Source organism: Monodon monoceros, unplaced genomic scaffold (assembly GCF_005190385.1).
Source record: "Monodon monoceros isolate NGI ecotype Baffin Bay Population unplaced genomic scaffold, NGI_Narwhal_1 Super_Scaffold_3, whole genome shotgun sequence".
Taxonomy (NCBI): Eukaryota; Metazoa; Chordata; class Mammalia; order Artiodactyla; family Monodontidae; genus Monodon; species Monodon monoceros.
The window spans coordinates 3,116,781-3,137,856 of NW_021703780.1; the positions used below are offsets into that span (position 1 = coordinate 3,116,781).

Here is a 21,076-nt window from a genome sequence, read left to right on the forward strand (position 1 = left end):
AGCAGAAGCTCTTACCTTACAGAGAAAACCTTACACAGACTCTAGCAAAACCCTAACCATTTACATTTCAGTCTGAATAAAGCACAGCTGTGGGAGTGCTCCAGACAGTGGCTGGTTGGTCTCTGCGCACGGCCTCGGGGACAGCTGGCTCGGAGGGCGCAGCCGACCTCCCGGGGAGCCCGGGCTGCGGTCCTTACAGTGTGTCCTTGGCCACCGCGTCCCTCTTCCTGAGGAGGTGGCTCCATTTCGAGATCCGTGAAGGGAAGGGAATAAAGTGCTCCTTTTAAAAATGACCAAAATAAATACAAACGTTTCATGGCAGAAAGGAAAGTCTTTGAAGGGTCGTTTGCAAAGTCCTCTTCCTCACATGGGCTCCTCGGGGGTCCCCACGTGGCTTCAGCAGAGTGGGCCCGCCCGTGGCCACGGTCAGCCCGGTCCGCCCCCAGGGCCCTGCTACATGGGCCGCCCGCCGTTGGCCGTGGCACGGTCCGGCAGCCCGTCGCCCGCGGCGGCCACGTCGTGCAGCCCCGAGTAGTCCTTGAGCTCGGCGTTGGTCAGCAGCAGGGGCTGCTCCCCGCGCCTGGGCGGCAGCAGGGGCTGGCGCGTGTAGTGCTCGCCGTCGGGGATGCTCTCGGGCAGGCTCTGGTCCCGGCTCTCGGGCAGCAGCAGCAGGCAGATGATACAGAGGAGCGTGCAGCAGGCGAAGATGACGTGGTGCAGGAAGTAGCCCTTCTGGTTGTGCAGCTCGATGATGGGCGCCGTCAGCATGCCGAAGCCCGCGCTGGCCAGCACCAGCCCCAGGCCGCCGCACCTGCGGGGAACGCACAGGTAGGCAGCGGGTCGGGCCCACAGGCACGGGGCCCCGGCACCAGCGCACGGCCAGCTCCCCCCAACCCCCTTCACCTCCTGCATCTGCTGCCCCTGCTATTCAGTGAACATTTTCCTCACCAGCCCAAAACTTCTTACTTCGTTCACTGTGAAAGGTGACTGTAATAAAATACCACTGTAAGGGGACAACCGGCCTCACTTGCCGTGAATAACGTAACCTTTTGTTTCTCAATTTACGCTGTTTTTCCGAGGCTCGCTCTTCATTTAGAAGCGGGGAGGGTGGCTGGGGGTTAAAGAAGGCATTAAGGACACGTTGAGGTGGAGCGGAAAGACCCCCCCCCCCAGGTCGCCTCTTCCCGTGGGCACGCTGGACTCACAGTTGCACGCGGAGCAGCCATCGACAAAAAGGACCAGAGCCTGCCAGAAAAGATCTACAGCTAAAGACACAGGAGGAGCCACAATGAGACAGGTGGGAGGAGCAGACGTGTGAGATGATCTAGGCTCGTGACCCCCACCGGGTGGGCGACCCACACACTGGAGAGCAGGCACGTCGCGGAGGTTCTCCCACAGGAGACAGTTCTGAGCCGCACGTTGGGCTCCGTAGCCCGTGGGTCCTATACCAGGAAAACGGGCCCCCAGGACGTGTGGCTTTGAAGGCCGGGGATGGGGGGTTTTCAGGGGTCCCAGAGGACTGGGGGAAACAAAGACTCCAGTGTTACAGGGAGTACACAAAATCCCACGTGCACTGGGACCAAGGGCTGGACTTGGAGAGTCTATCGGATGGGCAAGGGGGCAACTGCAGCTCACCCTGGGGACATAGATGCTGGTGGCAGACATATTTGGGAGCTTTCCACCATGGGGACGCTGGTGCCGGCGACCACCGTCTTGGCTCATGAGCTCCGAGACCCAGTCCCACCCAACCGCTTGTAGGTGCCAGTGCTGGGACAACCAGCAGGGTGGGAACACAGCCCCACCCCTCGGCGGACAGGCTGCTGAGAGACTTCCTGAGCGCACAGCCGGCCACCTCTGGGCGTGGCCCTGCCCACCAGAGGGCCAAGATTCCACTCCACCCACCAGCTGACAGGTGCCAGCCTCTGCTGCTAGGAAGCCTGCACGAGCCTCTAGACCAGTCTCGCCCACCACGGGGCAGAAACCAGAAGCAAGAAAACCACGATCCTGCAGCCTGCAGACCTCGGCTGCTCCCAGCTGGCCAGTGCAAGCTTCTGGACACCTCGGACCCCATACCCAACTGTGCTAGGAACTGGCCCCAGCCACCAGCGATCTTACGCCAGCTCTCTGGCACTCACCCCAGGACCTGGCTTCACCCACCAGTAGGGGGTCAACAGCTCCAGAGTCGCCTGGACCCTGATGTCACCCATCAGTGACCCGGCACTAGCCCCAGGGTCCCTGGGGATTCTGCAGTCAGCCGCCTCCTGACCAGGCCCCACCAACCAGTGGCCTCCACACAAGGCAGAGCTTGGCAGTCAACCAGACCGGGTGCCAACTAAGCCCACCAGACCACCCACATAGCCAGCCCTCCAAAACAGAAGGAACCACGCAGCCCTCACAGGGGGCACCCCTAGAGCATACAGCTCCGGTGATGAGGGGGGTGTGCTGCTGGGATGTATAATGTCTCCTACAGAGGGAGCCACTTCTGAGGTCGAGAAACATAACCTACCACATACATAATATACAAACAGCAACTCAGACAAGACGAGGTGGCTCAGGAACATGCTGCAGACGAAGGAACAAAATAAACCCCCGGGAGAACGACTAATAAGTGAAGTGGAGATAGGCTCCAGTCTACCCAAGAAAGAGTCCAGAATAATGAAAGAACGCGGGAGAAGAACGGATGCACAGAGCAAGGAGTTAAAAGCTTTTAACAAAGAGTCAGAAAATATAAAGAACAACCATACAGAGATGAAGACTACAGTAACTGAAATGAAGGAGTCAGCAGCAGGTAAGTGATACAGAGGAATGGATCAGTGAGCTGAAGACAGAGCAGTGGGAGTCACTGCTACTGCTGAACAGAAGAAAGAATGAAAAGAAGCGAGGCCAGAGTAAGAGACTCTGGGACAACACCAAGCACACTTAATGCTTGCATTATAGGGGTCCCAGAAGGAGGAGAGAGAGCAAGGGGCACAGAACATATTTGAAGACATAACCACTGAGGACTTATTTAACCTGGGAAAGGAAACAGACATCAAGGTCCAGGAAGCACAGAGGTCCCAAACAGGATCAACCCAAAGAGGACCACTCCAAGACTCACTGCAATTGAAATACCAAAAAATAAAAATAGAATATTAAAAGCAGCAAGAGAAAAGCAACAAATAACATACAAGGGGACTCCCGTAAGGCTATCAGCTGTTTTTTTAGTGGAAACTGCAGGCCAGAAGGGAATGGCATGATCTACTTTAAATGATCAAGGGACAAAACCTACAACCAAGAATACTCTACTCAGCAAGGCTCTCGTTCCGATTTGATAGAGATCAAAGCTTTACAGACAAGCAAAACCTAAGAGTTCAGCACCACCAAACCAGCTCTACAGCAAACGTTAAAGGGACTTCTCTAAAAGAAAAATAAATAGCTATGACTAGAAACAAGAAAACTATGAAATGAAAAAACTAAGTGGTAAGGGCAAACATATAGTAAAGGTAGGAAGTCATCCACAAACAAAGCTAGTGGGGGGGTTAAAAGACAGAAATGGTAAAATCATCTATATCCACAATAAGCAGTTAAGGGACGGACAGAACAGTTAGATGGAAAATACGATGTCAAAACAGTCATCGTGAAGGGAGAGAGGACAAGGCAGGCTTTCTTTGTTTTTGTTTCTTAAAAATTTACTTTTGGCCGCATTGGGTCTTCGTTGCTGCACAGGCTTTCTCTAGTTGCAGTGAGCGGGGGCTATTCTTCGTTGCAGTGCACAGGCTCATTGTGGTGGCTTCTCTTGTTGCGGAGCACAGGCTCTAGGCTTGTGGGCTCAGTAGTTGTGGTGCGAGGGCTTAGTTGCTCCGCGGCATGTGGGATCTTCCTGGACCAGGGCTCAAACCCGTGTCCCCTGCATTGGCAGACGGATTCCCAACCACTGCGCCACCAGGGAAGTCCCAAATGCAGAGTTTTAAAATTAAGAGATCAGCACCTTGAAACAGTCACATGTATACATAGACTGCTATATAAAAACCTCATGGCAACCACAAGTCAAAAATCTGTAATAGATACACCCATGAAAAAGGAATCCAAACGTAAAACTAAAGATAGTCATCAAATCACAAGAGAAGAAAACAAAAGAAGAAAGGGGGATAAAGACCTCCAAAATCAAATTCAAAACAATGAACAAAATGGCAGTCGGAACATACATATCGATAATTACCTTGAGTGTAAATGGACTTAGTGCTCCAACCAAGAGACACAGGCTCGCTAAATGAATACAAAAACAAGACCCGTATATATACTGTCTATGAGAGACCCACTTCAGACCTAGGGACAGACACAGACTGAAAGTGAGCGAATGGAAAAAGATATTCCATGCAAATGGAAATCAAAAGAAAGCTGGAGTAGCAATACTCATATCAGACAAAATAGACTTTAAAATAAAGATGGTTACAAGAAACAAAGAAGAACACCACATTATGGATAAAATGATCAATGCAAAAAGAAGATATAACCATTGTAAATATATATGCACCCAACACAGGAGCACCTCAAATATATAAGGCAAATGTTAACAGACACAGAGGGAGAAACTGACAGTAACACAATAATAGGGGACTTTAACAGCCCACTCACATCAACGGACAGATCATCCAGTAAGAAAACACCGAGACCAGATGTACTTAATTGATAGAGAGAGAGAGAGAGAGAGAGAGAGAGCGCATTCCATTTGGAAGCAGCAACGTGCACATTCCTTCCAGGTGCATATGGAACATTGTCCAGGACAGATCACACGCTAGGCCATAAAACAAGCCTCAGGAAATTTAATAAAACTGAGCTCATATCCGGCAGCTTTTCTGACCACAAAACTATGATACTAGAAGTCAACTACAAGAAAAGAACTGCAGGAAACACAAGCACATGGAGGCTAAACAATATGCAACTAAACAACCAGTGGATCACTGAAGAAATTAAAGAGGAAACAAAAAAATACCTAGACACAAATGAAAAAGAAAACAGAACAATTCAAAACCTATGGGACACAGCAAAAGCAGTTCTAAGAGGGAAGTTCACAGGGATACAAGCTTACCTCGGGAAATAAGAAAAATTTCAAATGAACAACCTAACCGTACTCCTAAAGGAACTAGAGAAAGAACAAACAAAACCCAGAGTTAGTAGAAGGAATGAAATCATAAAAATCAGAGCAAAAATAAATGAAATAGAGACTAAAAAAACAATAGAAAAGATCAACGAAACTAAAAGCCGGTTCTTTGAAAGGCTAAACAAAATTGATAAACCTTTAGCCAGACTCATCAAGAAAAAAAGGGAGAGGGCCCAACATAAATGATAAAAGAAGTTTCAACGGGCATACAAAGGACCGTAAGAGACTGCTGTGATAATAATAGTCGACCCAGAAGAAATGGGCAAAGCCTTAGGTACAACCTCCCAAGACTGAACCAGGAAGAAATAGAAAATATGAACAGATCAGTTACCAGTGATGAAACTGAGTCAGTAATTTAAAAACTCCCGAAACACAAAAAAGTGCAGGACTAGATGGCTTCACAGGTGAATTCTACCAAACATTTAGAGAAGAGCTAACCCCTATCCTCCTCAAACTATCCCAAAAAAACTGCAGGGGAAGGAACACTTCCGAATTCATTCTATGAGGCCACCATCACCCTGATACCAAAACCAGACAAAAATATCACAAAGTTACAGGCTGCTGATTGATAACATAGATGCAAAAATCCTCAACACAACATTAGCAAACCAAATCCGACAACACATTAAAAGGATCATACACCACAATCAAGTGCGACTTATCCCAGGGATGCAAGGATTCTTCAATATACGCAAATCAAGCAATGTGATGCACCACATTGACAAACTGAAGAATAAAACCATATGATCATCTCCATAGATGCAGAAAAAGCTTTCGACGAAACTCAACACCGATTTATGATAAGAACTCTCCAGGAAAGTGGGCATAGAGGGAACATGCCTCAACATAGTAAAGGCCATATATGACAGACCCACAGCCAGCATCATACTCAACAATGGAAAGCTGAAAGCATTTCCTGTAACATCAGGAACGAGACAAAGATACCCAGTCTTGCAACTTTTATTCAATATAGTTTTGGAAATCCTAGCCACAGCACTCAGAGAAGAAAAAGAAACAAAAAGAATCCAAATTGGAAAGGAAGAAGTAAAACTGTCACTGTTTGTGGATGGCATGGTACTATAAATACATACAGAAAATCCTAAAGATGTCACCAGAAAACTACGGAGCTCATCAATGAATTTGGTAAAGTTGCAAGATATAAAATTAATATACAGAAATCTGTTGCATTTCTATACACTAACAATGAACTATCAGAAAGAGAAATTAAGGAAACAATCTCATATACCATTGCAACAAAGAGAATAAAATACCTAGGAATAAACCTACTCAGAAAAGTGTAAGTCACTGATGAAAGAAATTGAAAACGACAAAAAGAGATGGAAAGATATATCGTGTTCTTGGATTGGGAGAATTAACATTGTCAAAATGACCATACTACCCAAGACAATCTATACATTCAATGCAATGCCTATCAAAATACCCATGACATTTTTCACAGAACTAGAATAATTAAAAAATTTTAATGGAAATGCACGAGACCCTAAATAGCCAAAACAATCTTGAGAAAGAAGAACAGAGCTGGAAGGACCACACTCCCTGACTTCAGACTATACTACAAGGCTACAGTAATCAAAACAGTATGGTACTGGCACAAAAACACACATAGATCAGTGAAACAGAATAGAGAGCCCAGAAATAAACCCATGCTCTTATGGTCAATTAATCTATGACAAAGGAGCCAAGAATGTACAATGGAGAAAAGACAGTCAAGGATTGTTTTCTGGAACATCCATGGCACACACTGTGTTTCATAAATGTTGGGATGCTGCAGATCAGATCACCCTGGTTCCTCGGCAAGAGGGCCACTGTCCCAGTGAATGGGGCAGAGTGAATATGAAGACCCTTTCAAAGAGCGGTGCGACTGACTCCACCTGGAAGGTGAATAAACGAGCACCTGAAATAGCTCTTCAGTCCTTGTGAGTCTGGCCACTCCAGGAAGCCACAGGAGGCTGCAAGGGATTATATGGGGCACCGGAAATAAAGGACGTGTTTCACGGGCCTTTGATACCAGTGAGATGTCATTTTCTCTAAAACTGCCCATGTGGGACTTCCCTGGTAGTGCAGTGGCTAAGAATCCGCCTGCCAATGCAGGGGACACAGGTTCGAGCCCTGGTCCAGGAAGATCCCACATGCCATGGATTAAGCCCGTGCGCCACAACTACCGAGCCCTCATGCCACAGCTACTGAAGCCCACGTGCCTAGAGCCCGACCTCAGCAACAAGAGAAGCCACCGCAATGAGAAGCCCACTCACTGCAATGAAGAGCAGCCCCCGTTCGCCACAACTAGAGAAAGCCCGCTCGCAGCAACAAAGACCCAACGCAGCCAAAAATAAATAAATTTATTAAAACAAAACTGCCCACGTCTGCCTGACCTGACCTTCCCACGACTTGAGTGGGGTGGTGCTGATGTCAGTGCAGTAAAGTGCTCACGTGGTTAGTGCACAGCCCACGAGGAATTCCTGAGCAAGGAGCTGGCTTCCCCTCGGAGTCCAGGTGAACTATGTCATGGTGTAGCAAGTCACGTCAAATGAGATGGAACGTATTTGACTTACGGTAGGGTTTGATGACTTGTTTTTAAAAAGTACCGACATATCTACAGATGCATCACGTGCATATGAATATGCAATACAGCCTTACGTATTTTTTTCCACAAAAGCAATTTTCTGTTGGTTTTCTATCAAGGAGACCTTGAAATTAGTAAGGTTAGGAACAACTGTGGCAGAATCTGGTATTACATTTTTGGATCTGTGTTTCTTTTAGAAATCTCAGTTTAGAGAATGGGATCATTACGTGCTTGGTTCTAAGGTGCTAACTTCCATCTTTCTCCCCGCAAATGCTGACTCTGTACGTCTTCTGCTTTTCTCCAGGTTTTCACGAGAGGGCAGCACACGCTCATGTTTAAACAGGAGAGTGGCAGCCGCCTCGATTTACAGATAAAGGAGAACCTGGAGCAAGGTTGCCTTCTAGTGCTTTCGGAGCTCAAAGGCTTTTACTGGTTGTCTTAATTTTACTAGTAATAATATCTAAGTTACTTTGAGGATAGAAAGATAGGTACACAGGCAGACTTATTAGAAGTAGCAAGCTTGACAAAACTTCTGGAATCTTCAGAAAAAAAGAAAAAGGAAAAAAAAATAAACAACAAAAAACCAAAAACAACAACAAAGAATCTTCATTCTTTTAACCATGGTAATACCAGCGTCTAGAACACAGAAAACAAACCTCCTTTTTTCCACTTCCTTCTCTGTATTACTCATCTTGACCACCTTCCTGTGAAGTCAGGGATGGAGAAACATTTCCGCCGATCTTTACAGAAATGTCACTGCCAAGAACATTCAGGTAGGAATAATGAACACCACCAGTTGTCACTTACTGCGGCCAGACCCTCTGTGTACAGTCTGTCCCCCACCAGTCACCCCACGAGAAGGCCGCCATGACTAGTCTTGTTTTGGGGCAGAGATGAGCCCAGCTGAAGGACGTGCCCAAGGCCACGGAGGAACACAGGTTCCCTGCCCGCTAAAGGCCCGAGTCGGGGGCTCGGGGCGGGGGGGATGTGACCTGTGTGCTTTGGCTGTCCCCTGTCCTGTCTGTCCCCCTCCTGCTGTTTAATGGTGAGGATTACCCATCACCCCCTTGGCCTGCCGTCACTCATTGAGCATGTGTTATAAACATTTATATATATATGATGCAAATTTTAAAACAAGCTAAACGACCCCATGTGTCACGTGACACACAAGCCATCTCTCTTCCTGGTGCCCGTTCCTGAGGCATGTCTGGAGCAGTGACATCAGGTGGGGTCCATTGGGGGTGGGCACAGGGAGGAGCCAGAAGGAAGGTCTCCGGAAGGAAGACGCTTGGAGGAAGGGGTGGGCACCTGAGGGGAGGGAAGAGCTCAGCGGGAGAAGGGGGTGGGGAGAAGGGGGTGGGCAGCCAGGGAGCGGGTGAGGAGGTGTCAGGCAGTGAAGTGGCTCCTCTGCTCAGGCAAAGGAAACAAAAGCAAAAAGAAACAAATGGGACCTAATTTAACTTTTTAAAGATTTTGCACAGTAAAGGAAACCATGGACAAAATAAAAAGACAACCTACTGCATGGCAGACCCTATTTGCAAATGATATGATCAATAAGCGGTTGACATCCAAAATATATAACAGCTCATACAACTCAACATCAAAAACAAACAAAACCCCGATGGAAACAATGGCACAAGAACTGAATAGGCATTTTTCCAAAGAAGAAATGCAGGTGGGCAACAGGCACATGAAACGATGTTCAACACAGCTAGTCATCAGGAAATGCAAATCAAAACCACAATGAGGCATCACCTCACACCTGTCAGAATGGCCATCATCAAAAAGAACACAGGTAACATGTTGACGAGGATATGGAGAAAAGAGAGCCCTCGCGCACTGCTGGTGGGAATGTGAAATGGTGCAGCCGCTATGGAGACCAGTATGGAGGTTTCTCAAAAAACTAAAAATAGAACTACCATATGATCCAGTAATTCCACTTTTGGGTATATATCCAAAAAAAACTGAAAATACTAATTCAAAAAGATACATGCACCTCTGTGTTCGTAGCAGTATTACAATAGCCAAGACATGGAAGCAACCTAAAGGTCTACTGACGAAGATGCGGTATACATACGCAGTGGAATATTACTCAGCCATCAAAAAGAATGGAATTTTGCCATTTGCAACATGGATGGGCTTGGAGGGCATTATGCTAAGTGAAACAAGTCAGGGAAAGACAAGTACTGTATGATATCACTTATGTTTGGAATCTAAAAAATACAACAAACTAGGGAAGATAACAAAAAGGAAAGAGACTCACAGATACAGAGAACAAACTAGTTAGTGGTTACCAGTGGGGAGCGGGAAGCAGGGAGGGGCGACATGGGGGTAGGGGGTGAGAGGTACGGACTATTAGGTATGAAACAAGCTACAAGGATGTACTGTACAACACGGGGACTACAGCCAGTACTTTATAATTTACCTTTAAATTGCTATATATTAACCTTCAAAAATTGTGAGTCACTATGTTGTACACCTGAAACATAATATTGTAAATCAACTATATCTCAATAAAAAAGCAAGAAATACCCCGCAGCCGGGGCCCGGTGCTCCGGGAGCCTGACGAGGTGTCGGGAGGTGAGGGATGCATCCCTGCCACCAGCGCCTGCCCCACACCCCGCCCCGCTTTGTGAGGGCACATGGAGACAGCGAGGCCTCAGGGACCCTCCTGCAGCTTCCAGGTGACACTGGGCCTGCCACACCAAAGCCACCAGCTGCCCCTACACCGCCGAGGCCCAAGGGAAGGATGCTGAGAAACACCTCTGTAGCTGCCGGCCACGGGGAGGGCGCCGTCAGCGTCTGGGAGGGCGCGCCGGACAGCTGTCACACGTGGACAGCCAACGTCCCCCAGGCTCTGTGCAAAGGAGTTCTTACCCTGCTCTTCGCTCCTCGTTAGCCAACCCTAACCTTTGCTACTGTTCTCGTTCAGAGGGTGTGTTTTTAACACCGTGTTGTAGAAAAGGCTAGTTTTGCACTAGGCAACGTGAAGCTCGCAGACCTGAGTGGCCCTCCCAGCTCCTCCTGGCTCACCCGTGAGAAGTCGGGGGAGGCAGGAAGTCCATTTCCTCCCAGCAACTCCGTGGGACTGTCCCTGGGTGGGCACGCAAGGAAGGGCCGGGACGAGGGGTGTCCAGCAGGGAGAGTGACTCACCAGCAACACCAGAGAGCCTTCTGTCCCCACCAGGAGACCCCCCCGGACCTCATCTCCTTCCTCGGCAACTATAAACGCATCACCTAGGGTCAAGTGAACATGTTTTCTAGTCTGTCATCCTGGCAAGCTGACCCCGAGAACATTTTCTATCCCCAAAATAATCTTTGCAGGTTTGCCTCAGAGAGGAAAAGGACGCTGCACTTCCTTCAGTTTAGCTTGTTTAGCTCTTTTCAGCAAAATCTAATGATTAACGAGGTCCGCCGACTGCTGAAGGGGAGGGTGGCCACCCCCAGAGAGAGGTACACGTCTGACCTCGACTTCCGGCCTCCTGAAAGAGTCCTCCTTGCTGGGCTCTTTGGTAAAGGAAGGACATTAACCGGGTAAAGAAAGACACCGAGGGGCTGCTCTCCGCCTGGGGCGCTTTGCAACGTCCCGCACGAAATAAGCTCCAGGCTCACTTCCCGTGTCAGGTTAAGCAGAGGGTTGGACCAGGGTGAATTACTTGCATTTGCTTGCTTTTCCTTAAATGCACAATTCCCTGCCATTTTATTCCCTGGGTATGGGACAGCCTTCAGGCTTGGCGTGTGTGAGTAAGAATCCAGGAGGACGAATCAGAGCGAGGCCAGTGAAGATGCTGCGTCAGCGTGACGCCTGCAGACGTGGGCCTCCTCCCAGAGCCCGGCACCAGGGGCCAGATGGTCAGTCCCGGGCGTCCTGCCTGAATGGGAGTGGCCCCTGCTTGTCGCCCACGTGGGAAAGGGAGGATGGAAGGGTGCCATCATGCTGGCTTCTGGGCGGTATCCCACAGCCGATTAACTGCCACACTCCCAATTACACTTTAACAAGCAGAGCGTGTGCGCTGGGCAAGCTGATGACGTTCCCACACCAAGTTCGGGAGCTTGACCGGAAGTCACAACGGTTGCTACCGGGAGGAGAGCGTGACGGCAGGGAGGTGATGCCCTACAAAAGGAAACCCTTCCGTGTCGCTGTAACCTCGACAGCACCAGAGGGTGTGCCCGCCCGCGTACCGCTGCCCGGGACGGTGCCGGACGGAGCAGACCCCCCCTCCCCTCACCAGGAAAGCAAAGGCAGCTGAGTGCACGTCACCCTGCCTTTCAGAAAACAGACCCATCACGGACTCCTGGGGGCCGGGCTGCACACTCGGCCTCTGCCGGACACACGGAGGCTTCTTAACAAATATTTGTTAAACAATTCAGTGATGTTAAACAATTCAGCGATGTAACTTGTTGGGCTTTCTCTCCGAGGCCCTTCTTTGGGCTGGAGACACTGGCCTCTCAGGCCAGTAGAAAACCAAGGCCCTTTCTATCTGCTTTGTATGTGAAACAGACTGTTTCCTGAGTCCTCCTAGGAGAGTGGACAGCGTTTGGGCTGGAGCAGAGCACAGGCATGAATTCAGTGGCCTCCCCACTCCACTCCTTTTCCAGGCCCTGCCGCGCTGCTTGCGCCCCCAACGCTCCCCGTCCCTCCACCTGCCTGGACGGGACCCAGGGTCCAGCCCTCACCTCACTCTGGGTTCCCTGGGGGTCAGGGCGGAACAGCGGTCCGGGACCTGACGCCCAGCATGGGCCGCAGCTCCTCCGGAGGCCGGAGCAGAGCTGGTGGCTCATTCGCCGGGAGTCCTGCCAGACGCGAAGCCCCGCCCCCCGTGTCCTCAGAAGAAACGCGCCCCTGCACGGGCGGCCCGCCACGCACCTTATTACTGTGGGAGTGATCTCTGCACAGAAGAACACGCTGAGGCTCCCCACTGCATGGGAGGCGAACATGCCCACGATGGAGAAGGTGATGGAGAACTTGTCTTTGACGCTGTCGCTCATTCCTGGGGGAGAACCAGGGGGGTGGTGAGGGGGGCGGAGGGAGGCCTGGGGCCGAAGAAGGGTCTTCCCTCCTCCCCTCTGCCCGGTGTGAGATGCAGACCCGGGAGATGCAGCATGTCCCGGGGTGGGAGGTCAGAGCCCTTCTGGCAAGAGCCTCTGTCGGGTCCCCCGGGAGTCCCTGCGGGTCTAAAATGTGGGACTCAGGCTGACTCTGCCGGACGCCGTAGCCTACAGCGGCCAGCAGGGAGGGAGGCTGGTGGTCTCCCCGACGCTATGGCAACGCCCTCCCGTCCAGCCTTCCGGCTCAGCTCCAGAGAAAGGTCTCTGGTTCCAGAGAGCCTGGCCATCCTGGCCTCAGGCCTGACCAGTCCAATACAAGGGACAGGGCAGCCCAGGCTTGACTGAGGGGAACGAGAACTCAACCCCAAGAGGAGAACTTATGGGCCTGGAGGGAGCGAGCTGGACCAACTGGAGCATCTTGCCAGTGGCACCGGGTCTGACCTCACACCCAGGCGGCGCTAGGCGGGCACAGCAAGATGCTGGGGCCCCACATCTGGGGCGCAGCCCAGTTCCCCACAAGGCCGCACTGGGAGCCCTGGCGGCACGGGCTCGGTCAGGCCAGGCACGTGCGCACAGCAGCGTTGTGTGCGGGGCAGAGGCTATGCCGTCCCAGAGGCCGAGAGTAGCAGGCTTGTGTCGCTCACAGGCGGGGACGGCTGCTTCCCCTGGCAGCGTGGTCAGCTGGGCCCCCAGGGCCCCCAGGGCCGTGGGGCCCAGCCCAGGCCTGTCCCCAAGGCCCTGCGTCACAGTGGAGGCTGCTGGGCTGTGCTGGCCACTGGTGCCAGGGGCAGGGGCGAGGGCAGCGTGCAAGCCGGGCACAAAGCGGGTGGGGGGCGGGCGGCCCGACTTTCTAGAGGCGCGAGGGGCAGAGAGGACAAGTGGATGAGTGTAGTGTCCAACCTACGGCCAACTTCAGCTGCAACTCTTGGGGTGAAAGGGGGAGGGGAGAGAGAGGAAAGGGAAACCACAGGTCTGTAAGTCTTTGTGAAAATGCCCTGCAGGTGCAATAAAATAGACAACACGGTGCCGCACGTGCGTTCGGCTCACCTGAGTCTGGATGCTGGCTGTATTTCCCGATCACTGGACCGCAGGAACGGCGGCACACGAGGAGGAAGGCGGGCAGGGAGAGGAGAAAGAGAGCAGGTCGGACGGAAGTTACCACCGCATGCTTCCACGCGACTGTTTCTAAGCACACCCCCTCCGGGACCAGCAGGGGTGGCCTTGCAGCCAGCCCAGCTGACGCCACCAGGGCCAGAGAGCAGGAGGGACGTGGCGCAGACGGTGGGAGGGTCCAGGGCATCAGGGCTGGCATTTGACCAAATGGAGCTCCTTCTGTTCGGAAGGGAGGGCTGGGCCCCTCTGGCCTCGTGACCTGGGGAGGACGCCAGCTCCTGAGAGCAGGGGCCCGCGCGCAGCACCCGCCCTCAAGCCGAAGCGGGGAATCTCGCCATGTCCAAAGTTACTCAAGTCACTGCTGGTCTGTGCTCGGGGCACCAAGTGCTGTGGGCAGACCCGGCAGACAGCATCGCTGTGCCCTCCCAGCCTGGTCCCCACGGTGCCTGGTCTCCTGGGCATCCCTGCTCAGGGACTAAGAAGGGCGGCTGGGAGCCCCGGGGCTGCCGTGCCCCTGCATGTCCGCCCAACCGGCGGGAGCTGCAGAAGACTCCCCAGGGGCAGCCTGGGCGGCCCCACCGGGGGACGGACCCCATGTCGCCGCAGCTGAAAATGAGGCCAGTCTCCCGGCGAGACGCGGACCGCACGTGAACGTGCCCAAGTCAGAAAGCTGCTCCCGAGTCTGCCACTGGCTATTCTAGAATCCAGTTTGCACAAGGCTGAGAAAGTCCTCGGTTTTCTTTCTCCCCCTTCTGTTCTGGATTCTCCCTCTCCACCCGGACATCACGCAGACCTGAAACACTACTGCAGGCTTCTGACTTGCCCAGCAGTGCTGGCCGAGCTCTGACGGCTCAGGGGTGAGGGCAGCCATCAGAGCCACGTGGTCCCCGCGGCGCCTGAGTCCGCTGGGGGGGATGGTGCTGGGCGAGAAGGCTCGGCTGCCCGGCTCACTCCCCGGGCTGTCGGATACCCTGCGGCTCGTCCCCGTGGCGGGCGAGGGCTTTGTTCACCAGGAGCTGCACTGAGCGTGCCTCGTGGAGTTGCGTGGGCGACACGGGCCGGCTAGCTTTTCTTTAAATTACTTTTAGCGTTTGCTGAGAGGCTCTCTGGCCCCAAGAGACTTGGAAACAGTCCCGAAAAGCAGTGTCCCAGTGCAAGGGTGTCGAGATGGACCTATCTCGCCCTTGATTTCACATGAGGAAAAAGTCCTTCACTCCTTCTCACGTGATGGATCACAGCGGGAGAGCGTGGCCCCCAGTGGGGTCACCACGCCCACCAGCACTGTGAGGGCCCGGCTACCAGGGAGCCCCGGGGCAGCGGGAAGCCTTGGGGTCGCATGGGAGGAGGGGGCACCCCACGCACATGTTCTAGTGCGAGCTCGTCCTTCCCAAAGCAGCCCCCTGCAGCTGTGGATTCTGGAGGACGCCTCGGGCTGCCCACCCACCCAGGGCTCTGGAGTGCACGCCAGGCCCTGCCCACCGCCCGCCCGGGGCCTGGGCCCACTCACGGTTGAGCAGCCCGAGCTGCAGGAGCGAGGCCAGGGCCGTGAGGATCACGAAGAGCAGCAGGCCTCCCCGGCGCCCCAGGAGCCGCACCACCGGGCACACGGCCAGGCAGGACGCCAGGGCGATGCCGGCCGCCGTGTAGTAGTCGGCGTAGAAGTTCTCGAGCAGTGGCACCTTCACCTCGTGGCCCACCATGCTGCGTGCGAAGCAGTGGTGGATCCCGAAGCCGGTCAGCCTGCGGGGACACAGTGCCTGAGGCCACCACCTCCCAGCGGGTGCGGGACACCCTGTGTCGCGTCCAGGGGCAGAGCAGCCACTCGGAAGGTGGCGGGGAACGCACGTCAGAGAGGACGTCAGGGAGGGGATGTGCGTGGTCACCGCCCTGCCGTGGCCTTACGGAGGGTGCGGGCATAAAACCAGGGAGACCCTCGGCTCAAACGCTGTCTCTCATGAAATCCAGGTGTGAGGCAGGCGCCCCCAGGGTCCCTGCGTTTGAGCCCGCATCGTGGGCACCGAGGGGGCCCATCAGAGCCACTTTCCAGGCGGGCCGACAGGCAGGCAGCACAGCGGGTGAGCACAGCCTCTAGGACGCACCGCCCGTCTACACCTCTGCCTCTCCCGGGGTTCTGGAAACTCGGGGACCCGCCCCGAGAACTGGCTCCCCTGCCACCCCTCGCTGCTACTCGCGGCTCATGTGTCCTGGAGGAGCAGGAAGGGTCAGGCCAGTGAGGACATCTGGTCTTGGAGGCCGTTCAACGCTTACCGTCCCCCGCCCCCCCCCCGCCCTGGGTTCAGCCCCCTCCTGCCCCACAGGGTCACAAAAACCCGCAGGGAAACGTGTGTCCCAGCCGCTCAGGCGGATGTCCACTCCGGGAACAGGAATAAAGATGTGTCGTGTTCCCTGGGAGCACGGGGCAGCAGGGCTCTGAGGCCCCGGTGGACGTGCCCCGTGGGAGCAGGGCTACGAGCGCCTGCCTCCGTCCCTGAGCTGAAACGCCCTTGTCTCCCAGCCTCCCTCCTCCGTGCTTTCAGCAGACTTTGAGGACGCATCAAGGTCAACTACAGACCTGGTCCTGCAGGTGGGAGCCGCCCTCCTCCAAACCCATGCGTTTCCCCTTGGGGACAGGCAGACCCGGCTCCCCTGGGCCACGTTGGACGGCCTAACAGGTGTGAGTTCGGCGGGGCTCCTGGTCTCAGGGCGGGTCTCCCACCTTGTTGTTCTGGTGGAAGGACGTCCTCCGACCACAGCAAAGCCAGAGAGACTGGCTCGCCCTCCCCCAAAACAAGAATCATTAAGGTGGAAACTCCCTATCTAGTCTATGTCACCATTTGTGTTTTTTCCAAAATAAAAGTTGGAGAAGTGACCCCACTGTAAACGGGCCCACTGGCCCAGCCGGCGTCTGCCTGAGACTGGGCAGCGGGTGGCCGGGCTGGAGCTGACTCTGTGCAGAGACGGGCCTGAGGGCTCGGCCCCGACCAGGCGCGCGGCGCGGCTGCCCCTTCCCCTGCCTGGGCCTCGGCTGCAGGACGAGGTGTCCGTTAGATCTGGGCTCTTCCACTGCTTTGGTGCTGGGATGTTTTGTATCCTCCCCCAAATTATTTAACCTGGAACCCCAATCCTGAGAGCTGATTAAATGGAGCTGCTTGGACAGGAGCAGCTGTGGGATGTGGGGCCAGAGGCCCGCCCCTGGGCCTTGCTCTCTACCGACGACGGCCGTCCTGAGACTGTGCACCGAAGGGTGCAAGCTCCCCTCCCCCAGTGACCTCTAACCCCCTACTGCCTAGATGACCTGTGACCCTGAACGAGGCCCCACCTGGGCAAGCAGGGAAGGGCAGGGTTACTGAGCAGTGAGCCAGCAGCACAGACTTGCCAGTGCACACTGAACCCGGGACACTGCTGGCAGAAAACGGCGTGAGCCATGAAGGTGTAGGTGCCAACCTGGGGCGCTGGGCTGGATGTGGTCAGCTAGGTGGGAGGGCCTCTGGCCACGTGTGGAGGTCATACCCAGGGCCGGGCCGGCCCATCACCACCCGCCGTGACCCTGGGGTCGGGCCTCTGCAGGCGCTGGCTCCACGCAGGGAGCTAGGACACTCAGCAGCCTGGTCTCCCCTCGCCCGTGATGGTGCCTGGAGGCCCACACGTGGGGGCCCCCGAGCCCCCCGCCACTGTGCCTCGGGGGGAGGTGCCTCCCGGGAGGTGCATGGCCAGAGAGCCCCACTCCCAGGACAGCCCTGGACGTGAGCCTGCTCTCCGGCAGCCCCGTCCCCCGGGACACGTCTGTGCAGCCCGAGTGGCAAGCAGGGGGAGATGCCGGGCTGCCCCGAGGCTGGGGGTCCGCGTCTGCCGGCACCCGTAGCCCGTCAGACAGCTGTTCAGAAGCTCTGACAGGGTTGCTCAGGCTCACCCCGGCCCTGCCCCGTCTCCCCCGCCCCAGGCCCGAGCCCACCTGCGCCCATGACTCACGAGTTCACGCACAGCACCACGATGTTCTTCCATAGGTTCCGGGTTCCCACCACCTTCACGATGCAGACCTTCTTGGGCCTCCGGGAAAGCTCCTTCTCCAGCTCTGCAGGGAGGGGGGACCCGTGAGCCACGCTCGGCCAGGCAGCCCCCCTGACGGCCCGATGCGCGGATTCGGGGGTCAGGAGAAGGAGAGTGTTTCTCTTTAAGGCAGGGGCAGGGCCTGGCTCTCAGGGGAGGAAACTCGCCACAGAGACACTGACTTGGCAGGTGCAGCTGCCCACGGGGCCCGCAGGGAGGCGGCAGGACACACACAGCAGCCACCTGCATGGGCTCTGTCCACTTGCAAGGGCTGCGGAGGCCGCTGGCGGGCGCGGAGGCCCTGATCGGGCTTGGGCAGGGGTCCTCTTCCTTACAGAGTCTGAACCCTCTGCTCAGGGACCAGGAGATGCATGCACTGCTCTGGTCCCCAAACCAACTCTGTGGGCCAAACAGGCTGAGGCTGCTTCCTCTGCACCTGCCCCTGCACGGCCCACATATTAGGAAGAGAAATGAGTGACTGAATGAACACGTGTGCATACGCGTGCACAGAGGTGTGGCCCGTGCACATACGTGCGCTGAGCCAGACAGACGGCGTCTCGGCTCAGGTGACGTGACCAACTACAGCTTGGTCGCGAGACCCAGCTTCTCGGGGGGCCCAGACCAGCTCTGAGCAGACGCCAGGCCCACGCCAACGAGGTCGAGGGGTTTGCCGCCGTCCTGGGGCCGCCGGTTCAACAGGGAAGATCCAACGAGGAGACGCCCCAGCCTCCCCGTCTCCCGGCGTCTGTGAGCAGAAATGCCGTACATTCAGCCTCCGGGTCTGTCCCTGCTGCCCTGGCCGGCCGTGCCCTCGGGGGAGGGGACCCCTTCTCAGGGGCCAGAGAAGAAAAAGGAGACGTAACCAATCAAGACTGCCGAGGTCGGGATGCAAGGAAAGACTGACAGCGCACCGACCACAGGCGGCTGGGAGGTGAGAGCAGGCAGCCCTGGGTGGGATCCTACGGCAGGGTCGCTGGGGGTGACGTCCGGTCCAGGCCGCAGCTGGGCTGACTGCAGTGCAGCGACGGCAGTTTCCCAGTCGTAACAGGTGCAGGGGACGTGCGATGTTACAACAGGGAGACTGACTGGGGCTTTTTCAAAATTCTGTGCTCTCTTTGTAACTTTACTATAAACCTAAGAGGAATTCAAAACAAGTTTACTAAAAATAAAGCACGCAGTGGGGTGGGAAGGCCCGGAGGGAGTGGGGTTGCCTCAAGAGGGGCCCAGGAGCTGCAGCCCCCTCGGGGGGGCTCCGAGGTGTGTCCCCCTCCCTGTACTGCTTAGGGGGTACTCTCACCCTTGGACGTCCTACCTCTTTCCTGCCATCCAATGGCGAGAGGGTCACCAACCTCACTAGTTACAGCTGGAAGGAGCAACAGGTTGCTTAACCATAACCGTTTAGGAGTTTTTTATTTAAAAAAAAGTCTGGATCAGTGTCACCAGCTGGGGCACACAAGGAAGAAGGCGACACCTGTCCTATGTCCGAGGGATGCCATGCTCCCTCAGTTTCCAGAACTTTCTTCCGTGTCAATATTCAGGCACAGAGCTGCAGGCCTGTGCACCAGCCAGAACGTCCATCCATGGACGCTCAGCTCCTGACATCCTCCTGGCCTTTATCATCCCCTCTGCGAAAACGGGCTCATCTGATTTACAGACATACTTTCCCCATGGTCAGAACGCCAGAAAACTTTTAAAGAGCATGGAAACATGGTTAACAAACACATAGCGTTGATCCAACGATCTGAGTATCTTCACTGTTGTGAAGCTGGTCAGGAACCCATTTATCACAGCCACACTTGCCCACCATGGAAATCTTCCAGGAAGAAAAACTAAATGCCCATTCGCATGGCTATATAGGTTTTAATTTTTTTTTTTTTGTAATGCAGCTAAAACTTAATTCCTGATACTTTCTAGTGTATGAAATAGATGTTAAGAAGCTGTAGTAACTGTAATTATGACCTTTTTTCTTTCTGTTCTTAAAGCTTTAAACTCTGGAGCCCAAGCTGACTGTCGTCTACAGAGGTAACTGCATTGTTCTGAGTGGAATTACACTCACCTCTCCGGGGCTGCTGGTATGTTTTCTCTGTTACCTGCACCCCCAGCCTCTCGACACCACCACAGACACGCAAGAAGCCATGAGGCCTTCCTGGCCCTGCGCTCCGGCCGACCCAGATCGCCCTGGCCTCTCCCCACCCACTGCAGAGACTCCTTCCTGGGCCTGCGGGGACACCTGCTGACCCCAGAAATTCCCTCTCAACGCGCGGGACTCCAGCCGGCCCGAGGCCTCTTGCAGGAGCAGAAGTAGGTGCGGAGGGTCAGAGGTAGGGCGCCGGGCTCGGCTGCCTGGGGCCGCCTTAGCTTCATCTCCTGCTGGGGTGTGACTGGTTCAAGTCACCTGACGCTGGGGACTGTGAGGTGGCCCGATACAGGGACCCGCTTCTCACCTCAGGTTCAGGACGGACGGACAAGACAGAGTGAGGCACGTGGGGCGGGCTCCCCGCTCGGTTACCGAGAAGGGCTCGGGTAAAGCCCCTGTGGGCCTGGTGGGGGCCTCGTACCTCCCAGACTCGCTGCCTGACCTGGTGATGCCGGACTCGGCTGTTTCCCTGCGGTCAGGCTGCCCGGAGAGGGCCTGATGCCGGGGACCCCCTCTCTGCACCTGGCTCACGTCCAAGGAGGAAAAGGGAAGCCGGTTCACTCTTCCTCGGGGGCTCCTTCCATGCGGAGGGAATGCCGGGAGCAGGGAAGCCGTGCCTCCAACCCTCAGCCTCCTGGGGCCCCTTTCCCGTATGTACAGCAGGGGCGATCTGATCCATCGGAAAGGTTCTGATGAGGGTCAAACGCCTGTATGGCGTCTCAGCCCCCGAGGCAGGGCTGAGGGCGGGGCAGCAGGGAGGATAGAGTCAGGGCGGGTGAGAGCCTGGGTTGGGGACGGGATGCTGGTCAGTGGCCTAGATAAGATGCTGGGACATAGCATTCAAGCAGGCAAACCGGTCCAGCCCAGGGAGGTGCAAGGGGCCACTTCCGAGGAAACAGACACCCGCCTTCCTCCAGCTTTGCCCTGGTGCCATCATGTCACCGTCACTGTCACCGTGCGCCTGACAGCTGGGAGGGAGCAGAGACCCAGAGGCGGGCGAGAGCCA

At 54.9% G+C, this 21,076-nt stretch overlaps 1 protein-coding gene across 1 annotated transcript in view; it reads right to left on the reverse strand.

Moving 5' to 3' along the window:
• Nucleotides 1-394: 394 nt before the first annotated feature.
• Nucleotides 395-21,076, reverse strand: part of SLC22A23 (solute carrier family 22 member 23) — a 106,452-nt gene continuing 85,770 nt past the window's right edge. Inside the window, exons 5-9 of the mRNA XM_029242436.1 lie at nucleotides 17,856-17,958; nucleotides 15,394-15,626; nucleotides 13,821-13,853; nucleotides 12,592-12,715; nucleotides 395-811 (exon numbers count right to left, since the gene is read on the reverse strand). Of these exons, the coding sequence (XP_029098269.1) occupies nucleotides 454-811; nucleotides 12,592-12,715; nucleotides 13,821-13,853; nucleotides 15,394-15,626; nucleotides 17,856-17,958 (851 nt within the window). The 3' untranslated portion in view covers nucleotides 395-453. The remainder of the gene's footprint in view (nucleotides 812-12,591; nucleotides 12,716-13,820; nucleotides 13,854-15,393; nucleotides 15,627-17,855; nucleotides 17,959-21,076) is intronic.